The following is a 21,543-nucleotide window of genomic DNA, read 5'->3' on the forward strand; positions in this document are numbered from 1 at the left end:
AAGTCTTCAAAAATACTCTTATACAAACAATAAACAAAAGCAAATGTGTAAACCCTCCTAAATGGGCCACGAAGCATTTGGAAAGAATGTTCATTTGAAGTGAAATTTCTTTTCTTTTTGTCCAAACTTGTTTCTAAAAAGATTTGTAAATAATTTCAAGGCAAAAAATTCACAATTTTGGTAGTTCGTGAAATAAATTACACCATCGTACAATGAAACAAAGCAGAAAAATGTTCTTAAAATGAAATATTTTGGGAAAATAAGTTTTTAAATAGTGATTCCTTGGAACATGTGTCATTAAATAATATGAAAAAATTTTAAATTCATGTGAAAAATAATTTATTGTAAGAATGTGTCAATTGTAAATATAATTTTTGAAGATTGATTGACAAACGGCTAACAATGATGTTTACTCTACCATCAATTTTCTGCTGAGCCAATTCTTTTCAAATGTTGACATATAAGTTCATATTTACACTGACTTTACAAAGCCCGGGAGGCGGCAATACCTTCCCACAGATTTATACAATTACAAGCATAGCTTCAATTGCCTTTTCCAGCAAGGAAAATAAAGAAACAAAAATTTCGGTAAAAAGCAACCTAACTAGAGCAAATTGAGATGCATGCAATGGCAATACTTCCCTAACCCACTGTACAGTGTACGTCCTCAGACAACGCATGTACAACATTCCCCGTCAAGACGAGGGAGGCCAGCCATTCTCGAGCACAGTACATGTTAGTGCCAAGAAAGAGAACATTCCACAATGGGAATTTCCCAACATCCAGAAATGCATCTGGGATTTCAAAGAATCGAGCTATCCATTTTGTTCAACTGGTTCCTGCGAACTCAAATCTGGAGTTGTCTCCTTGTCCTTAGGAAGGGACCGAATTGGAACATAAACAAATCCTTTAGGTAGCCGCTGATTCTTCATAGATGCTTGATCTGATGTCATCACCAACTCTTTTGCCAAAGTTTCAGTATGCTGCATTATTTAAAGTACTAGCAATTGACTATGATGCTTAAAAGAAAGAAGAGAAAACTCAAATCACAACCCCCTCACAAACAAACACTTACTTTTCTATATTTTGAACGCTTTTCCGTGTCATCCGAAACATTCCTTGATGCAACAGAAAGTCTCTGCGGAATTTGCTTCCCAGAAAATGAAATCCTCTCAATAGGCTTTGGCGTCGAAAGGTTTTGGGATGTAGAACTGTCATCTGTTTTTCCGTCATTGTCCGTGAACATGGAAAGCTTAACTCGCCTTTTACCTGAAGTAGTGCTATCTACTGTCATGTCATCTGCTATTTGCACTATTTCACTTCCTGGTTTGTAGTCATCGGTGGTATAACCCTTGATTGAGGTTGTAGCAGATTCTGAACTAACATCAGGTTGATAAAAAGGATGACGAGCCAAAGCAGACAGAACAGTGTCTCGACTTGAAGCAAGAATACCATGAGAACAAAGAGCCAATTCACGCTGCAAGCAGAGAACAGAAGAAAATGATCATGTGACAGTGACAGAACCACCAAAAAGGCCAAATTGGCACATCTTATACACAAAAACATAGCAGCACCAGTGATATACTTCTGTTGGAAGGAAAACTAGAAAGACAAGACAAAAGATCAGTATGGGGGAAGACAATCAAGGTGGAGGCTCACTTTCAATTTCTCTCGTTTGACAATTCTTTCACATAGAAGACGCAATCTTTCCAATTCAACCTGCATAAAATAATCCATAGTATAAAGAGAACAAATGCATCAAAATGAAAGAGTTCATTGTAGCCACAAAAAGATAACAAGCGATAGAATAACATAAACCAACATACACAGCTGATTTGTAGTCGTTTTTAAAACAACAGAGCCAGCCAACCAAGAAAATAAAACAAAGAATAAGCAGGTAAAAGATAGGTCTATTTAAATAAGATGAAAGGCCATAGAAACTGCCATCCATAAGAACACAACAAATAACATTGACAACTAAATTATTAACGACAGACACAAGAAAAACCGGCACATTCAATCTCTTCATGGTCTAGAAACTCCAAACAAGAAGAGTAATATCAATACTGTTAATGCGTTCACAAGATTAACAAAAAAAGGGGGAACGTACAGATTTGGATTCCGTCAATAGAGATTAAGAATGCATAAAAGAAAAAAGATACATGCACCTCCCTGAGGGTCAATTGAAGGTAGACAAACGAAGGTTCTGAAAATAACATTGTCCTCCCCTCAGTGTTGAGATGGAATTAAAAAAAAAATTCCAAAACAATTCATAAACCCTCTACCCTTTGCATAAAAAGACCAAAAAATCAAAAAAAAAAAAAAAGAGAGAGAGAAAAAGAACCACCAATCTTTATCTCCAAAGATGAAAAATTCATACTCCCACCAAGCTAACTGCAACTGCTATTGTCATTTTTTTACCTTGTGCAGAATCTTCATAATAAATATTGACATTGTAAAGACATGACCCAATTGCAAAAGGAAACCCTATCTTCTTCCTCTCAATCTCCATAATTTCAATCCATGATCTTCATCATGACGGGTTTGTGCCACCACTGCCATTACATAAACAAGCTTGAAGACCTGAAGCAGCACGGCAATACCTTCCCACAGATTTATACAATTACAAGCATAGCTTCAATTGCCTTTTCCAGCAAGGAAAATAAAGAAACAAAAATTTCGGTAAAAAGCAACCTAACTAGAGCAAATTGAGATACATGCAATGGCAATACTTCCCTAACCCACTGTACAGTGTACGTCCTCAGACAACGCATGTACAACATTCCCCGTCAAGACGAGGGAGGCCAGCCATTCTCGAGCACAGTACATGTTAGTGCCAAGAAAGAGAACATTCCACAATGGGAATTTCCCAACATCCAGAAATGCATCTGGGATTTCAAAGAATCGAGCTATCCATTTTGTTCAACTGGTTCCTGCGAACTCAAATCTGGAGTTGTCTCCTTGTCCTTAGGAAGGGACCGAATTGGAACATAAACAAATCCTTTAGGTAGCCGCTGATTCTTCATAGATGCTTGATCTGATGTCATCACCAACTCTTTTGCCAAAGTTTCAGTATGCTGCATTATTTAAAGTACTAGCAATTGACTATGATGCTTAAAAGAAAGAAGAGAAAACTCAAATCACAACCCCCTCACAAACAAACACTTACTTTTCTATATTTTGAACGCTTTTCCGTGTCATCCGAAACATTCCTTGATGCAACAGAAAGTCTCTGCGGAATTTGCTTCCCAGAAAATGAAATCCTCTCAATAGGCTTTGGCGTCGAAAGGTTTTGGGATGTAGAACTGTCATCTGTTTTTCCGTCATTGTCCGTGAACATGGAAAGCTTAACTCGCCTTTTACCTGAAGTAGTGCTATCTACTGTCATGTCATCTGCTATTTGCACTATTTCACTTCCTGGTTTGTAGTCATCGGTGGTATAACCCTTGATTGAGGTTGTAGCAGATTCTGAACTAACATCAGGTTGATAAAAAGGATGACGAGCCAAAGCAGACAGAACAGTGTCTCGACTTGAAGCAAGAATACCATGAGAACAAAGAGCCAATTCACGCTGCAAGCAGAGAACAGAAGAAAATGATCATGTGACAGTGACAGAACCACCAAAAAGGCCAAATTGGCACATCTTATACACAAAAACATAGCAGCACCAGTGATATACTTCTGTTGGAAGGAAAACTAGAAAGACAAGACAAAAGATCAGTATGGGGGAAGACAATCAAGGTGGAGGCTCACTTTCAATTTCTCTCGTTTGACAATTCTTTCACATAGAAGACGCAATCTTTCCAATTCAACCTGCATAAAATAATCCATAGTATAAAGAGAACAAATGCATCAAAATGAAAGAGTTCATTGTAGCCACAAAAAGATAACAAGCGATAGAATAACATAAACCAACATACACAGCTGATTTGTAGTCGTTTTTAAAACAACAGAGCCAGCCAACCAAGAAAATAAAACAAAGAATAAGCAGGTAAAAGATAGGTCTATTTAAATAAGATGAAAGGCCATAGAAACTGCCATCCATAAGAACACAACAAATAACATTGACAACTAAATTATTAACGACAGACACAAGAAAAACCGGCACATTCAATCTCTTCATGGTCTAGAAACTCCAAACAAGAAGAGTAATATCAATACTGTTAATGCGTTCACAAGATTAACAAAAAAAGGGGGAACGTACAGATTTGGATTCCGTCAATAGAGATTAAGAATGCATAAAAGAAAAAAGATACATGCACCTCCCTGAGGGTCAATTGAAGGTAGACAAACGAAGGTTCTGAAAATAACATTGTCCTCCCCTCAGTGTTGAGATGGAATTAAAAAAAAAATTCCAAAACAATTCATAAACCCTCTACCCTTTGCATAAAAAGACCAAAAAATCAAAAAAAAAAAAAAAGAGAGAGAGAAAAAGAACCACCAATCTTTATCTCCAAAGATGAAAAATTCATACTCCCACCAAGCTAACTGCAACTGCTATTGTCATTTTTTTACCTTGTGCAGAATCTTCATAATAAATATTGACATTGTAAAGACATGACCCAACTGCAAAAGGAAACCCTATCTTCTTCCTCTCAATCTCTATAATTTCAATCCATGATCTTCATCATGACGGGTTTGTGCCACCACTGCCATTACATAAACAAGCTTGAAGACCTGAAGCAGCACCAAAATTGTTGAAAAAACCTATTCGAAGTAACCATTCATTTGTTTCCCCATCTCAGATCTGAGAGCTAACCACTTCCATTCCACCTCCCACCTCAGTCATTGAACTCCCCTCACCATAGCAATCCTCACTGCAGCATTAACCCATTCTGTTTATAATTCATCATCTTGGATCATTATTGCAGCTTAGTCCTTCAACGACAAGCTTGAAGACCTAATGCAGCAATAAAATTGTCGCAAAAACTATTCAAAGCGACCTTTCATTTGTTTCCTTATCTCAGATCTAGGATCTAGACACTTCCATTTCACCTCACCTCAGTCATCGAACTTCCCTCGTGATAGCATCCCCTGCACCTTTAATACATACTGCAGACCAGCACCTATAAATAACACCGCTATTATATAACACCAAAACAACCAATTAACTTTGATCGTTTGCCGCTCGGTCCATCACTAACCACTGCCGATCAAATTTCCAAGACTGACCCCATGATGAAGATACTAACATGGATATTCTTAAAGGACTTGCCATACATCAAACATTTATTTCTAGGCACAAGTATAGAATTATATTTTGATTGGTTTTAATTTATTTGATTGTGTTTAGATTTATTTATTTTTCATAACTATCAGGTTAAAATTAGGAAATAAGCCATTATTATTGGTCTGGTAATTTTCCATTTTTATTATGGAATTCAGAATAAATAGGAGTAGGATTTTCTAATTATGCAGACTACTGATTATTGAAAAGTTGAACAATATTGAATTCTTCCGACAATCTCTCTGTACTCTCACTATCCCATTCTGCATCAACACCGTTCATTAACTCCAAAACAAGCCAGCATCAAAAGTAAGACTTGTAGTTTCAAGAGAGATCAAGAAAACACAGCAGAAATCATTCTTCAAAAATAATAACATCCAAGCCTTTACATTTATAGTGTTCAATTCATAGTTGTGACACTCAACTGCACAATGACTCTATTAGGTCACCGGCTTAATCAATGGGTCAATGCTGAGTTCGGTAAGGCATTATTTTCTTTATTTATTGAGGGTAAATTAGAAGTTTTAACTTGCTCGTCGTTCATGAGAAAGGTACTATATTTATTATTTTATTCTGTATGTCATGTTTCTTCCCTCTAGCATGAAGTCATAATTTATACACTTACTGACATTATGAACATATATTATATTGCTATTATAAGATGTTCAAATAGAAGGTGAAGAAAATATTTGTTTAATTTTAATTCGAAATGATATTGTGCATCGTCCTTTTCATGATTTCCTATTCTCAAATTGCTTAAAAGTTACGAAGCTCATATTTTATCTTAGTTTACTTTTCTATTTAGAATTTTCGCTTGTTATGTTCTTTTCAGCTACAATCCGTTTCTCTACATATTAGAAAATCATACGGTAGTTATTTATTAATTTAAAATAATTGAAATATTTCGTTTATGTATGGAACGATAAATCATATGGTAGTTATTTATTAATTAAAAACTAGAGAAATTTTTATAATAACCAGCAATAGTCATTCGAAATTATGAAAGAACCAGTCAGTGGTTTACACAGTAATCAGCTAGGTCAAACTATTTTTGGACAGTTCTATTGTTCATGGGTCCAAGAGAGTAAATAGGATCGGGAATAGGTAGGAGTGTTCTTGGTCCGTTCGATTGTGAACAGGTCCAGAAGCGTAATAGGACCATGCCAAGTTCGGTTAACTGCTTTCCAGCAAGACCGGCCGTTTATTATAACTATGGCTGCACTTTATTGCTTTGTCATAAAATCCAGTCAACATATCTGGAGATAGACTTGGCAAGTTTATACAGACGCATTTTTGGGAAGATAAATAATTAAGACAAGCAAAATATAAACCAATATGCAGTACCAGTGAGTATACACAACTTGCACCAAAATGCTTTGTTACAGATTATAATATGTACGTAGTTACGATCACATACCCTGATTTGTTTAAGACCCTTAAATTCTTCAACTCCATACCTCTGAATGTCAGCCTGCATGAGTATATCAAGTAAAAACAATCAATGTTAGATTAATAAAGAAACAATCAGAACAAATAACTAAGGCAAAGAAGAAATAATATCAACCTTCGATCTCTGTTCCATGCTATGTTTTTCACAATAAGCCTTGTGCTGCAACTTGCCTCCATCAGTCCTCACATTCATGTAGAAACCAGCACTTCTAGCACAAGTAGGATGGAATGTGCTCTGACAGTGACCGTAACTACACTGAACATTTACAATAATAAATAAAGTTTAGAGAGAGAGAGGCTGAACAAAAAATTAGAAAGGCAAACCACAACTCTTAAAAATCTTCACCTTAAGGCAGACACCATGTTTCCGAAGGCACACAATGCACCGTTCACTCCCCTTGCACACTGTCTCCTGGTATATAACAGAACAAATGACAGTAATAAATATCAGATAAACAGTATAGGATCACAAGTACAAAAGTGTTTCAAATTATAGATTCACTCACCATTCCCTCGATAGGATTTACTTGACCCCTTCTAAATGTTGAATCTAACACCCACTATCATGAGAAAAGTAAAACAAACACTTGATGAAAATGAAAAGAGGATGACATTGCGAGATGGTGGTGAATGAGTAGCAAAAGATGAAAGAGGATTATTTACTTCAGCACAGAACGCGTGAATCCATTGACCATCAACTGACTTTCTAAAAGCACCTGCAGTCCCACCACATAAACCACATTCGGCAACAAAGTAAGGCTTCTCCCAGGAATTAGCACTTGCAGGTCCAGAGCTTCGAGAAGAAAACAAGTTCTCACATAATTCACAATGCCATGGCCCCGTTGAGCTTTTGATGCTACAATAACAATCTAAGTGAACTGCAACCTGTCAGACAAAAAAAAAAGAATTATGCATGATAAATAAGAAATAAGAACAAGTATCAATATTGTAAGTATGATGTGTTAAGAGTAAACCTTGCATTTCGAACAGACTAGAATAGGATTGAGAAATGTCTCAGACCGACTGCAGATGTCACACGTCCGAGGATGTTCTCTGGAAAAGTCTGGAGCTGACTGAAAAATATCAGAGTTCGTATCTGATGATGGCCTTGCAACAGCGGATCTTGAAAAAATCTCTTTCACTCGAGGATTCAGCTGAGAGTATAACGTGGACCTTCCATAAGATGCACTCATCTTCAGAAGATCCTGCCAAAAAATTTGTACAAATAAATTAATGAAAAAATAGAAATAAACATTTATATCATGCTTCACTGAAGCACAGGCAGAAATAATACCTGCTGCTGTGCAGGTTCTTCTAGGGCATCTTTTCTAATAGATGATAACCTAGAGGAAGCTGCAGCTGCAGCTGTTGCAGCAGCCAATACAGCCTGAGCTTCCTTATGCCGTCTTTCTTTTCTTCCCAGTTTTTTTGCTTCCCTAAGCTCATAGTGATACTGACTAGCGCACACATCATCCCATTTTCGTTTTCCTGCTGCATCAATCTCCTGTGGAAGACTCCTAACAACCTTACGTATCAAATCATCTGCTCAGAAAGTAGCAACGCACAAAAAGTGATACGATAAGAAACAACAAGCTACGACACTTATCCAACAAAAAATGCACAATATGCAAATCTGCAATCTAAAACGGAGCAGCACCCAAATTAATAGATACATGTTAAAACAGGACAAAGTACTGACCACTAAAGTGTTTCCTGGCAACAGCATTGCAAAGAAGTCCGTGCTGATGATAGATAAGTTCTCCTTCCACTTCATCTTCTGGAGACAGTTTTAGGAGACCCACATTTCTCGCCTTGACCAACTGATCAAGATTTACTCCATCGCACTTGATAGGCTGATCGCCACAAGTTGAATGTAGATTGTGATTATTACAACAAAGGCCTGAACTAGATGATGCTTCTAACTGTGGAACTTCTCTTTCTCCTAACCCTGCCAAATTAAGTAAGTAACCACCCAACACCAACAAAGATATACCAAATGAGCAACAGATGGGATCTTACAATCAGACTCATTAAGTGCAGCTTGGGATAGCAACCCCTTTTTTATTTGCATCAATTTGCCGTATATAAATGGGTGTATGTAAGAATTGGACATAGCTTCCCAATTTCTACAAGACGAGAACTGAAATTGTCAGTTTTTTCTCACTAAATCACCAATATTGTTAGCTTACAGGAAAAAAAAGGAAAGGAAAAGGCTATTGGCGACCACAGAGAATGCAAAATCCTCTTCTAGATCAATACTTCAATACAACAACTAACAATCACGTTGTAAAACTTACATCGGCAAGATTGAACGATTATTCTCCGTATCAGAACTTGCAAGAGTATTCTGCTCAGTTGCTGAGGGCCCCCCAACATGACAATCATGTAGCTTACAGGAAAAAAAAGGAAAGGAAAAGGCTATTGGCGACCACAGAGAATGCAAAATCCTCTTCTAGATCAATACTTCAATACAACAACTAACAATCACGTTGTAAAACTTACATCAGCAAGATTGAACGATTATTCTCCGTATCAGAACTTGCAAGAGTATTCTGCTCAGTTGCTGAGGGCCCCCCAACATGACAATCATCAGTAAGAATTTGGGTCAAAGCTTTTGACGGCTCATCTGTGCATGTGGAAAATGAAAGTATGAAAAGCCATAAAAAAATTAAATGAAACGTGGAAGCAAACCTCCTGCCTAAACCGAACTCCATGATGTGATATACTACCAAACAAAAATAGCAAATATTGGGATATTCCCTCTGAACAATCAAATTTTCCATGCTTCACCTTTTTATGCATCCCAAAAAAATTTCTACACTTCAAAAGGCCATTCTACTTTTCAATCTTATTCTCCATTACACCAACCCAAAATATTGGGACTCGAAATAAAAGTACTTACTTTATCATACATTTGAAAATTCAGAATAGAGAAAAATAGTAAAATACAACTCATATGCCAATGTCCTAACACTGTTCACAATAACCTGGTTTTGTAAATGAAACACGTCATACGTTTAATTAAATCTTATGTAATTTTTCCCAAAAAAAATAAAATAAAATAAAATAATCAACAATTCAAGAAGAAAGTACAGCCTTTTAATTGAAATTTCAATGAGTTATATTTCATTATGCTAGTTTTGCAGATAATAGGGTCCTTGCATTTCATTAAATTTATGTAATTTTTCCATAAAAATTTCAACAATTCAAGAAGAAAGTAGGCCTTTTCATTGAAATTTCATCAAGTTCTGTTGCACTTGGATAGTTTTGCAGACAAAGGATTCCTGGCAAGGAAATGCATCAATGTTTCATTGCTGTCTTCATATCAATACTTTACATTATTATTTTTCATTCCTTTTGGGGTCATTCCACTTATTACAGAGACATAATAAAGCAAAGAACACTTCAAATAGGTAAAAGCTTAAAATTAAATGCGTAAAATGGATATCCATAAAACCAGAGAACAACATTACAGGGTGACCAGACCAACCACCTTCAATTTTAAGAGAACCATTTGCTGGATTGTCTTGGTCCTGCACTGGAATAACTGTGATCTGCATAACATGTAGAATACAACACTGGACAACTTAGAAGCAATTGAAATGACAAGCATGGGTTTGGTATAAGAATGACAATTGACAATGATTTTTTACATTCTTTAACTAAAACCACAAATAGTTACCATTCATTTTTGAACTTTTGGAGTCAACAAGATTATTTTACACGGAATTTCCAACAACCTATTTGTATTTCAATTAAAAAAAATACAGTTCTACTGTTCTGGCTGAACTTCAATATCACAAAAAGGACTAATGCCATGAGAAAATAAAAAAATAAGTGGCTTGAAGTAGCAAAAAGTCCAGTGGAGCACAAAATCAAACCATCCAATTTACTTTAAAATTAAAGTTATAATGTTTAGTAATATTAAGATATCAATAGATAAGAGAGGAGCAGATTATTGTTAAAAATAGCCATTTGCAGGTTAACCATTTCTACCATTATCCGAAAATAGGAAAGCCTTTGAAAGACTACCATAAGCAAATCCATGGTCGTTAGACTTACACAATGGCTAAACCTGAACAATGCTAACTTCGATTTATCTAAAAGCTCCATCACAAAAACAAACATAAAATCCAGTAAGACAAATACCTTCTTGGTTCCATCAAGAACAGACTCCAGGCCTGGACCAATAGAGTCTTCCCCATCAAGAAGGCCATTTTCCACACCAGCCATTATTATTCCATCGTCGTTAATCTTTTCCTTAGAAAAGCTTAGCTTCTCATCATTCACAATCCGAAAATTGCTTTTGGTTCGTCTTCGAGGTGGAACGGATTTAACAGGGACTTTCAGAGTTCTCTGAAAGCTGCTAATATAGGCATGATTTCTCATCCATTTTATTACTTTACAGTGCAACTCAGGAACAATGTGATTATCCTGAACAAAGGAAAAGGCAGTTGGAATGCAGCAACTCCAAACACAAATCATATTTTTCTTTTCAAGTTTCTAAGATTAAAAAAAAAATGATCAAGCCAGCATCAATCAACATGGATAGGGTATTCACCCAAAAAAAAAAAAATTGATGAAAATGCACATTACAATGAATATTTTGCTCAATAAATCAGGCGATACACCAATCTCTGAAGCCACGTTTCTTACATCAACTTTGCCCAGATCGGTTAACTGCATGAAAAACAAGTAGATAAAATCACTAAAACAAAAAAAAACAAAAACAAAAAATGTCCAGCTTTCAGTGCTTATATACTCACAATTTCAGAATACCTTCTTCAATATCCTGATAAAATTCAGAGAATCACTAGCATTGACATCTTCATTTTCGATCCTAGCCAATGGATCATTATCTATAGGGTGTTGTGCATCCCCACTTTCTGGCTGAGATTTGGCATTTGACCTATTATCTAACAATTCTTCGTGCAGTATATTACCATCCAGCTTGCCGAGATCCGCATCAGATGTTCTAACGTGAACGGCCAATTTAGCACTATTACTTTGGCTAATTTTTAACTTGTGAGGCTCATTTGCTATCGATGCCATCTGTTGATGCATATTGACGTTGCAGACAGAATCAACTGCCAACGAAACATCTCCAGTCTGTTGAGCTCCACTGTCATTCTGAACATCTGAATGCTTCGAGCAAAATGCACGCAATTCAACCTAAAAGATATAGGCAGTGAAGAAAATATTATCAAAGGACGATAGTAAACATTGAATAGAATTTCTGACAACATGAAGCAGGTAAGGAAAAAGAGGTTTAGCAACAAAAGAAAGCATTTTAAAATTAACAATATAACATCAACAAAATTATAATAATCATAGTTCCTCTGAAGATAACGGTATCAATAGCTATTGTCCGTTTATGACTACTACAATAACCATAAAAATTAGCACACCTCATCAAATCCAAGTTTACCCCATATCTCCATTCTGTGTCTTGCCTCCCTTGCACATATAGGATGGAAAGAAGTTCTACAAGCTCCTAGGAAACGCCAAATAAAATCGTAATCAGCAACAAGTAAAAATTCGCTAACAACAAATGAAACATATATCTTCCACTACGGCAGACTAAACTCAGGTTATTTACAAACTTTTGATCCCCTAGAAAAGAAGGGGTGAATAAATGATACCAGCATTGCAATTTAAAATTATAAAGTTGTTCCACATAAGATGATGTCAAACAACCACTGATGCCCAGACAGAAATAAATTCCGCATACTAGCTGATCTCTGGCAAAGACACAGCAACACCAATGAATAACCCACAGCAAAGAGAGAGGAAAATAATAAAACAAGATACAATATAAATTGAAAGAAGTCCCCATTTGTTGGGGTCTATCGATAAAAAATTTTCATTCTTTGAAGTTTAATTCAACTCTCTGGATATCACACGAGAAAGAAATTGGCAAAATCTACATTCCTAAAAGCACCATTGATTCCTTAAACTTCACCAAGTATTTGGATGGTTGCTCAAGTAAAACCATAAAGTTTTGAGTCAAATCTCTCAAGACACTTTTTTCTTTTTTTTTTCAATGACAATATAAGTATTCTGATAAACTACAACAAGTAGACTCATTATTTTGATAATATAGTGCTTTACAATCGCTTCAAGATCATAAAATAGCTTGCAACAAACAAGAATGAAGGAGCTTAATTTAATCCAAGAAACAGAATCCATTTCCATGGTCAGAAAACAGATATTCCTTTAATTTCAGGAGAGAACAGAATGCATTCCATCCAGCTTAACTTAAATTTTGCATTTGGTGTAAAAATGGAATACTAACTGCAATTAAAATATAACCCATTCATTCTCTAGCTTCTCAACTTCCATCGAATTGATAAGTCGACTCACCTTTGTTCATACAAATGGCTGTGCCCCTAATATATATTTTATCCTATAGACTATAATCATAGTAATATTAACAAAGACCATTCAGAATCCTCATTAGATATCATCAAACCTTCCACTTGGGAACTCCAATTTAACAGAACCTTTACCAATCTGTATATTGCCAACTGCAATTTGAATTCCTAAATTAATTTGTATCCAAAATCCAAAAAGCAAACAAAAAGAAGAAACCATTTTGGAGAATGAAGCAAACAGAAAAATATATTCTCCTATTGAGCAATTATAAAATTCAGTCACCATAGAACCATTTCACGCAAATTTAGATGGATAAAGGAAAAAATAATCTGCAATTCTGCAACATTAAAATACAATCATCATATAACTGTTACGACAAAATTTAACCTAACTACGACAAAAATCAAAGCAAGCCATGAGTTAAAAGGAATAACCTATTAGCTATAATTGAGTACAAATTCTAATTGATTAGTTATGCATGACTTTCTAACAAAATGGCTGTAGAGGAAAAACCTGCATAATTTGGAAAGTCCTGAATAATGTAATCTTCGAAATACCGGCATACAAAAAAATAACATAACCTCGATAACAAGAAACAAAACTTACACGTTCTTTTAAAGAATGAGATTGTGAAAATCTCCCGATAACACAACCATACAAAAATTGATCCTTCCGATAAAAATATACAGGGAGGTTTATTGAAGAATTTAAAATTTTTCAAAAAGTAAGGATCTTCCTCATTGATATGTATCTCGTATTTGATCCTAATTTTGCTGGTTACAAGAGGTGCATAATAGTACCACCAAAAGTCCAAGAATATGGCGTAGTTCGTTATTTGAAGTTGCCCCAGGAATGTCATCACTGCATAGTCAACTAATTCCACTGCGTGGAAAGGGCATACTGACTAGTATGGTAAACAATCCATTTAAATTTAATAAACAATTCCATAAGTTATTCGCACTCTTACTTTCAGAAAGCATAGTGAATATTCTTTTGAAACCCACATTTATCTGTCAATCTTAAAATGAAATTGGACAGAAAGGAGTCCGGGGTGCATATAGATTGAGGACGGACTGAACTTTAGGAAAATGAGAAAAAGCCAAACCAAAGTGGTAGAGCCTTAGGCATCTAAAACCTAACATCAGAAGCATTTCTTAATATACAGAAAGTCAAGTATTAAACATTAAACAATATAAGTCAGCAGAAATTGCAGGTAAAATCAGTCGCCAACTGTTACAGGTGGTTAAAAAGGCATGAATTTTCATTAATTTGCACTTAAACTCATTTTTAAGTCAATGTTGCATAATTTATTTTAGGAAATTGAAAGGAAAAGATTTGGATGGCAGAAGATATAGTGAAAATTTGACAGAATAAACAGATTTTTTTATCAACTTGTATCTTCTTATGATGTCCACCTTTACAGAATGGTTTTACAAATAGTAAGCCAGATCTCTCAAAAATATCAAATTCATGAACTGTGAAAAACACAGGATCAAGAGGTCAACATAGCACCTAGGCAGTACATTTCAAATTATATCAAATAATAATAAATTCCAATTAAAACAACATTCTTCTGTCCTGCCATCCAGCAAAGAAATGTAGTGTGTTGTAACATAATGAAAGCAGCAAGACATACCATTACTGCACCGAACACAGGCACCACACTTAACCTTGCACAAATAACAAATTAACTTCCTTCGAGTGTCCTTCAATTCATCAAGATTCAATATTGGCTCCATTGTCCTAGTGTTCTCCAAATAAAACTCAGGCATCCACTGGCAACAAAACAAGTGAGCAAACTGAAACTCGGACCCCCCGCTCTCACTAGTGAAGCCTCGTTTTTGCACAGGCTTCAAAGCACCACCTTGCTTTGAACAAAGCAAACACGGCCTCTCACTACTGACCCCCACCTCATTCTTCCACTTACACCATGCACACAACCAAGAACTATCAACATCTTCCTGAACACCATAACACCTCTGATGGACCACCATGGCACAAGAACTACACTTAATCAAGCAATTCAACTGGTTGCCTGTGTCGCCAAAACTACAATAATGACATAATGAATCAGACCCTTCAACCGGATGAGCCACAAGAAGCTTCTCCAACCCTGCATCTCTGCCTAAAAGCTTCCGTTTCTTAGAGGGCCGCTCCGAAGCCAAATAAATCTTACTAGTAGATCCTAAAAGCCATTCTATTCCACTAAAAGATGAAAAATCCTTTTCACTATTGTCTCCTTTTTCTTCTTTACTAGTGGACTCAGTATTTTCTCCACCAACACTATTGACATCCACAATATTTGGATCATTCTCCGCTTTCACTATTCCTTCAACCTCATCCTTTCCATCATGATCCATTTCATATCCATTTGCTGAACTAGAACTATTATTTTGACAAGCACTTGCAAGCATACCGTTGTAAATTTCATATCGAGTGCGCACACTGTCATTACTATACAAAGAAGGAACAAAGAAGAACTTCTCGTCGCCAGAAAACCTGACATTTGAAACCTCGTGGAGCCTCTCGACGTCCTCCACATTCAGTTCACGAAAATACTCCTCGGTCTCAATCCAAAAGTTAACTCCACGCGGCCTCCCCGAGAAGGACGACTTCTTTTCCGAACCCAATTGAGACTTCTTTTGCCTTTTCCGGCTATCCCAGTGTCTGTTTAAGAAATGAGACACCCCACTGGGAAGAGTATTAGCACCCGAGATAGAAGCTAAAGGAGCCTGATAGACCTCAGAATCAAAGGGAGAGCGGAAAGAGAGAGCTTTAAGAGCTTGAGTGTAGAAATCTGATTCAATTATGGGGGACGGGTGTAGTTTCCTAATTTTCTTGGGACTCGAGGGCTTTTCGGTAAATTTTGGTACCAAATTAGGGCAATTTTTACTATCTTGTTTTTTCGATTCGGTGGTGGCTTGGGCACCCCTACCACCAGCCATGGTTTTCCTTCGCCTCTGACATCTGCCGCCACCGTCAGTCATCGCCTCCAAAACCAACTTCCATCACCACCAACCCCGCAGCATTCCATTTTCTACAAACCCTAACCTAATCCTATGAAAGCAAATCAAAATTAAACCAACAGATTCAATTCCTCCTCTCCAGAAACCAAAATATTCATCAAGAAACGATAGAAATGCACAAAGATTATACAAATTCCTGTTTGTCTGTGTTCTGGTACAGGGGCGGCTAGGGTTAGGGTTTTTTTCTGTTTGGGGGTAAAATTGTGAGTTTTTAAAATTTTGAGGGCCAGATTTTGTTTCGGATCCGTTTTTGGATTTCGGCTATCTAGAGAGAGAAAGAGAGTCGCGTTTTTTTGAGGCAGACAAGGGCGGCTCGTTTAGAGAGAGAGAGAGACGTGATACACTTGGACTCATCCTCGAATAAAAGAACGCGACTTTTTGGACAAGGCCCCCAAAAAGTTGTGTCACGCTCAGAGTGAGCGATTGTAATCACGTTTTATGTATTCGTGACGTGGAATGATGTGATTGGTTCCGTGACACTACGTGATATATCATTGCGTAGAAGTTGTTGATTCGGTTTTTAAGTAAAATTTATGTATGGGTTGTCTAACTTTGTAAAATTAGGTACTTTTGTCCCAACTCAAGTTTATTGCGTTTTGTATTTCCAAATGCTTATTTTTAGTTCATTTTTGTACTCCATTAAACAAATGGAAACATTAATTCCGTAGTCAAAACACGATTATAAGGTGTTACTTATTTGCCAGTTGTCGCCTTCAAGTGAAGACGATGAATTAGGCAATTGAATATGATGCATATGTCACATTTTAGTAAGTAACGTTAACAAGTTTCAAATAAACCGTGCAAGATTTGAAATGTGGAATCATTGATTGTTTTTGTTCTACTACGTGAAGTGTTACTATGTTAGAGTAAACAAGTTGTTGCTTTTGCTTTTCAAAGGAAACTTGCTTGCAGATTTTTCGAGTTGTTGATTGTGCTTTTAAAGGGAAAATTGCATGCAAATTTTCAAACTTTGCAATTCAAGTACTTTTGTTGTGATTCTAATTTTATTTTTATTTTTTTTACGAACAATGAACTTTTTATTCAATCCATTTGAGTTCTTAATGAGCAAAATTCATTAATATGCACTCAAAACATGACGTGCAATGAACGTGGTTTATAGTTATGATAGTATTTATGATAATCCGTGTATTGTAACAAGCTACTTTGATGGCAATATTGATGGAGAACGAAAGTTTGAGCTCATATATTATATTTTTAAAAGAGAAGAATGGGAACTTAAGTGTCGTGTTTCCAAAGTTTGAGGACTCGGTATGAAACGTCCCGGCTAGTTATCTTCTATCCATGTTTCTGTTACATATTTGAAATGACATTCTTGTGTAAGTCCTTTCCTATAATGTACTTTGTACCCTTTAAATTCTAGATTTCCCAAACATTGCCAAGGGGTTCTGTAACTGAACCACCAGTTTTTGCTTTAAAATTTAGGTAGGCAATAATGGAGCTTTTGAGCTTCAACCAATTGAATTCAACATGGATGAAATCTTGTACGAGTTGGATTATTATACGACTAGATGTGTCAAATTAGTGTCTATTTATGATTTAAAACAATAAAATGCACGTGGAAAGAAAATGTTGAAAAATAAATATTTAACACGAAAAAAATCTCATTATCATAATGTTTTGAATATTGTTTCATACATTCTTTTTATATTTATTTCCGACTGACAAACAAATATTGGAGCGAAGTCCCATTGTATTCTGGTATCAAGGATATCAAGTCTTTGATACCAAATTTATCCGAACTCAAATTTTAACCATTTACATGTCAAATATTTAATTTTCAAAGATCTCGTTAAACAAGGGCTATTTTTATTTGAAATAATAACTAGACACTCATTTGACACATCAAAACATATATTAATCCAACTTGCAAATGATCTCATTTCTTTCATAAAATGAATGGTTGAAGCTCTAAACCTCCATTATTGTCCAACTAATTTTAAGACAAAACGGTGTGAGTACATAGTAAAATTATAATTAATGGACTTCGTAACATTGGACTAAAGATCCATTTATGAAAACCATCATTTGGAACTATTCAAAAGAGACAAAATATCCCACTCCATTGTCATACTTATCTACTCATTTGATCATGGAAGGTGATTGGAAAGATGAATAACCTAGTGATGGAGCAACATGGGTTCATATGGGGTTCACTGACACCGTAGAAAATTTGAATTTTTATTTTTTTAATTTTATTTTCAATTTTTTTTCAAATTTTGAATTTTTATTACTTCTTTGTGCGCAACTTTTTCCTTAAAGACCCGATTTGAAATCAACCGTTGATTTCTCATTCCTCTCAAATATTAAGGATTGGTCAATTTCATCAGAATTTAATCTCCATCCACTAATTAACTTGTCGATACTGACGGCGATCATAAATATTTTGCCACCAGAACACCTCTATTCTCATCTCTAAAGTCTCGACCACTATTAGCGTTACATCGTTTCCAAAAAAAATTACAACTTACCTTTTGACTCAACATTGAAAAATGTCTTGTTACACCATTGACCCCCAATCTCATAAGGTTTGAACAAATATTTTACTTGCACTCTTAAAAGCTCTCCCTCCATCTTTTCTCTCTCCTTGGTTGCAGGTATATTTAGCCTTACTTTCAAGATAAGAGAGATTTGTTCTCTCTTTTGAGTCTAGAATTGAGTGATATATATATTTGGCAATTTGAGTATGGTTCATCGATAGATATTCTTTTTCGTATAGTATCCTTATCATGAGATTGGATTATTAAGAGTGAGATAATGGAACCTTGTCTCTAATTTGTTGCATTCCTGAACTAGTAACCATTTGATCTCAGAAATTATTGCAGTAAAATGCATGCGTCCTAGTGGAGCTCAAATGAGAATGTAGGTCGATTTTTTCAAACCCAGCAAAAACAAATTGGCATTGTTATCTTAGTCCATTCCTTTTGATTTTGTGCTTGAGGTGTTCGCAAGGCCTTGTTTGGTGTCGAGGTCGAGGAGAGTTTTACGCACAATTCATATACCGCTTCCAAACGCTGCAATGCATTCACGCATGTTTGCTTTTAAGTTAAAAAATCTTAGCAAAAGTTGTTGATCTCTCTATGATAATGCTCGTCTAGTTATAGATTAAGCATTGAAAAATTTTATTAATTTTTTTCTTGTTAGTCATATTTAACACCATTCCTCAATACAACGTACCATAAAATTGATAGATTTTATAGGTTCGTGTAAAATTTGCAAATCCATACCATACAAGGTATGTCTTCGTTAGTAATCTACTTAAAGCACTAATCAACCATTTCAATTTTATTAGATGTCCCAAAAGGAAATATTAAAGTTAATTATCAACAGTTAATTTGTCAATTTATAGACTTTAATATGTTCGACATAAAATATGACAATCAAAAGTATAGCATATAATTAGTTTACTTTGATTGAGTAAATTGAAGAATACAGATACAAGCATTATTTAAGTGCAATTGATCATAAGCAAGTCAAAATACGAAAAAATTGAAATGAACAGTGTCCATGCTTAGGAGTCCCTGATAATTAAATAAATCAAGATTTTACCATGACTGCTATTTTTGAGAGACACGAAAGCGAAAGCCTATGGGGTCGCTTCTGTAACTGGATAACCAGAACTAGGTTTCTTTAGCAAGAATCCTAGGTGAAAACAAGAGAATTTATATAAAGGAGTAGTTAGAGTTATACTAACTAAATAAAATCGAAATAAAAAGAAATAAAAATGAGTAGACTCAAAATAGGATTCCAGTCAAGTCAGTTGCTGAATCTTGAAATGAGATATGCCCCGTAATAAACCATTATTTGATTTCTTAACTTACATCGACGGGAAGTTTTGGCACCTCGATGCCAGCTCTTCGCCACTAGGGCTGTAGTATGTTCCAAGGGTTGGGCTATTCACCCATTAAAGAGGTACGTGAGTTGGGTTCAGAACGTCGTGTAACTGCTCAAGATATCATCTTACCACATTATGTAGAAATCGTTGATAATACACAACATATAGCTAGCTTGACAGAACTAATTGATTTGTGGGAAAAACTAAATTCTTTCTTTTCGGCAACCCCTAGTCAAGCCCCCTTCTTTCTTTCACAATGATAATTGGGAAAGGGGATACCGACGTCAAGTGGTTGATATTATCCCTTCAGGACCAGAACTTGTTTCAGAGGGTGAATTCATCCAATTTAATGAACCATTAACAAGAAACAAATCTATTCAATGAGGGGAAAAAAGGAGAGAGAGGGATTTGCACCCTCGATAGTTCTTTGTTCAAAACTCTTAAAGGAGATCTTCTATAATTTCACACGTGAGGGGTGATTTCTTGGTTTCGTCCAGTCATTAATAACCAATTGTTATGTATGGATGATGAGATTCCATTAATACAGAGTCAATTCCAGTAGACTACTTCTTAAATAATGAGGTCTTCTCTATACACCGGAGCCTTTACTTCATTTTTGGGTTCGAATCTAAGAGAAATTCTAGATAATGTTTGTTATCCTGAAATTTTTTTGTCTTTTCGATTCACTCGTGGGATCCGGGCGGTTCGGGGGGACCACCACGACGTTCGTAGAACTATTTACTCGATCGCAGACATTTCTGGAACACCTCTTCAAATTTATTTTTTTACTTAACTTGAGAGAAGAAGAAAAAGCCTTCCTTTTTTCATTGTTAAATTGAAATTTTTTGAGTTAAAAAAAAAGAAGATTTCAATGAAATTTCTTTTGTCTTTTCCCCCTTTGTGAGGAGGCATCCCTTTTGAAGTTACGAGGCTATTTTGCCAAGTTCCTTAGAGAGAGTTGTCTTGCACCCTTTGGTATTCTCTACGTATCCACCTGTACTAGAGAATAGCCAAAAATAGTTTTCATTGAATAAATAATAGATCCAGACCGACACCGTGGTTCATAGCCACGTGCTCTAATCCTCTGAACTACAGTCTTAAGAACGCTGATTTTAAGAATGAGTGATTGCCCTTCTCCGACCCTTACTGCACAAGGAGATTTTACTCATTGGTGTCAATTAGGCGGTCTGTGGACTTTTGTTGCTCTCCACTGAAAGTTAAGCAGTGAGGATTATAAAGATTCCAGATCCTTGTTTGCCAATTACTCATTGTCTAACCAAATCAAATTCTCTCTCGATACATACCTCAAAAAATTCGATTCGTGCAGATTTTTCCCCCAGCTAAGGAAGAAAAAGTATTTTGTTTTGGTTCGACTTGTCGTCACATATGAAATAACGGACGGTATAAATTTGGCAACACTTTTTCCTCCGAAAGAGCTAGAATTCTAACCTTGTGTCAGGACCTACGGGCCAAGGGACAATCTTAGGTAGACAGTTTCTATGGGGCGTAGGCCTCCCAACCATCGGTAAACAAAAGCCTACATAGCGGTTCCAATGCTACGCCTTGAAACACTCGGCTACCTCTCCTGCATATTATTGGATTTGAACCAATGA

The 21,543-nt window shown here is 35.8% G+C and overlaps 2 protein-coding genes across 5 annotated transcripts; both read right to left on the bottom strand.

The window, feature by feature from the left end:
* Window positions 1-389: 389 nt before the first annotated feature.
* Window positions 390-6,615, bottom strand: LOC111409104. The gene is made up of 4 exons (XM_023039034.1): window positions 4,678-6,615; window positions 1,660-2,583; window positions 1,076-1,477; window positions 390-983 (listed from the first exon to the last, which is right to left on the bottom strand). The coding sequence occupies exons 2-4, from the start codon at window positions 1,735-1,737 to the stop codon at window positions 816-818; spliced, it is 648 nt and encodes a 215-aa protein (XP_022894802.1). The 5' UTR covers window positions 1,738-2,583; window positions 4,678-6,615; the 3' UTR covers window positions 390-815.
* On the bottom strand, window positions 390-16,379 carry LOC111409103. 4 transcript variants are annotated; one of them, XM_023039030.1, is made up of 21 exons: window positions 14,688-16,377; window positions 12,085-12,170; window positions 11,456-11,848; window positions 11,273-11,356; window positions 10,826-11,110; window positions 10,170-10,230; window positions 9,267-9,302; window positions 8,974-9,061; window positions 8,696-8,802; window positions 8,376-8,624; window positions 7,971-8,218; window positions 7,651-7,881; window positions 7,340-7,561; window positions 7,183-7,236; window positions 7,023-7,088; window positions 6,792-6,932; window positions 6,645-6,698; window positions 3,754-3,813; window positions 3,170-3,571; window positions 2,604-3,077; window positions 390-509 (listed from the first exon to the last, which is right to left on the bottom strand). In XM_023039030.1, exons 1-20 carry the CDS (start codon window positions 16,036-16,038, stop codon window positions 2,910-2,912), a joined length of 4,386 nt encoding a protein of 1,461 aa, XP_022894798.1. In that variant the 5' UTR covers window positions 16,039-16,377; the 3' UTR covers window positions 390-509; window positions 2,604-2,909. The 4 variants fall into 4 exon arrangements, with proteins under 4 accessions (XP_022894798.1, XP_022894800.1, XP_022894799.1 ...); XM_023039032.1 differs by lacking the exon at window positions 8,974-9,061 and having other exon boundaries at window positions 2,604-3,094; window positions 9,179-9,302; window positions 14,688-16,379; XM_023039031.1 differs by lacking the exon at window positions 8,974-9,061 and having other exon boundaries at window positions 6,645-6,686; window positions 9,179-9,302; window positions 14,688-16,378.
* Window positions 16,380-21,543: the final 5,164 nt, after the last annotated feature.

Source organism: Olea europaea, chromosome 14 (genome assembly GCF_002742605.1).
Source record: "Olea europaea var. sylvestris chromosome 14, O_europaea_v1, whole genome shotgun sequence".
Lineage (NCBI taxonomy): Eukaryota > Viridiplantae > Streptophyta > Magnoliopsida > Lamiales > Oleaceae > Olea > Olea europaea.

What these genes read in the sequence shown, in the direction of transcription:
- LOC111409103 (XM_023039030.1), bottom strand. Translation starts at nt 16,038, where the DNA reads ATGACTGACGGTGGCGGCAGATGTCAGAGGCGAAGGAAAACCATGGCT. An exon ending in CTGTGTTCGGTGCAGTAATG is followed by an intron (nt 12,171 to 14,687) that starts GTATGTCTTGCT and finishes GGCGTTTCCTAG; the next exon opens with GAGCTTGTAGAACTTCTTTC. An exon ending in TATTGAGCAAAATATTCATT is followed by an intron (nt 11,111 to 11,272) that starts GTAATGTGCATT and finishes TCCTTTGTTCAG; the next exon opens with GATAATCACATTGTTCCTGA.
- LOC111409104 (XM_023039034.1), bottom strand. Translation starts at nt 1,737, where the DNA reads ATGGATTATTTTATGCAGGTTGAATTGGAAAGATTGCGTCTTCTATGT. An exon ending in TCAAACGAGAGAAATTGAAA is followed by an intron (nt 1,478 to 1,659) that starts GTGAGCCTCCAC and finishes CTCTGCTTGCAG; the next exon opens with CGTGAATTGGCTCTTTGTTC. An exon ending in AGCGTTCAAAATATAGAAAA is followed by an intron (nt 984 to 1,075) that starts GTAAGTGTTTGT and finishes TAAATAATGCAG; the next exon opens with CATACTGAAACTTTGGCAAA.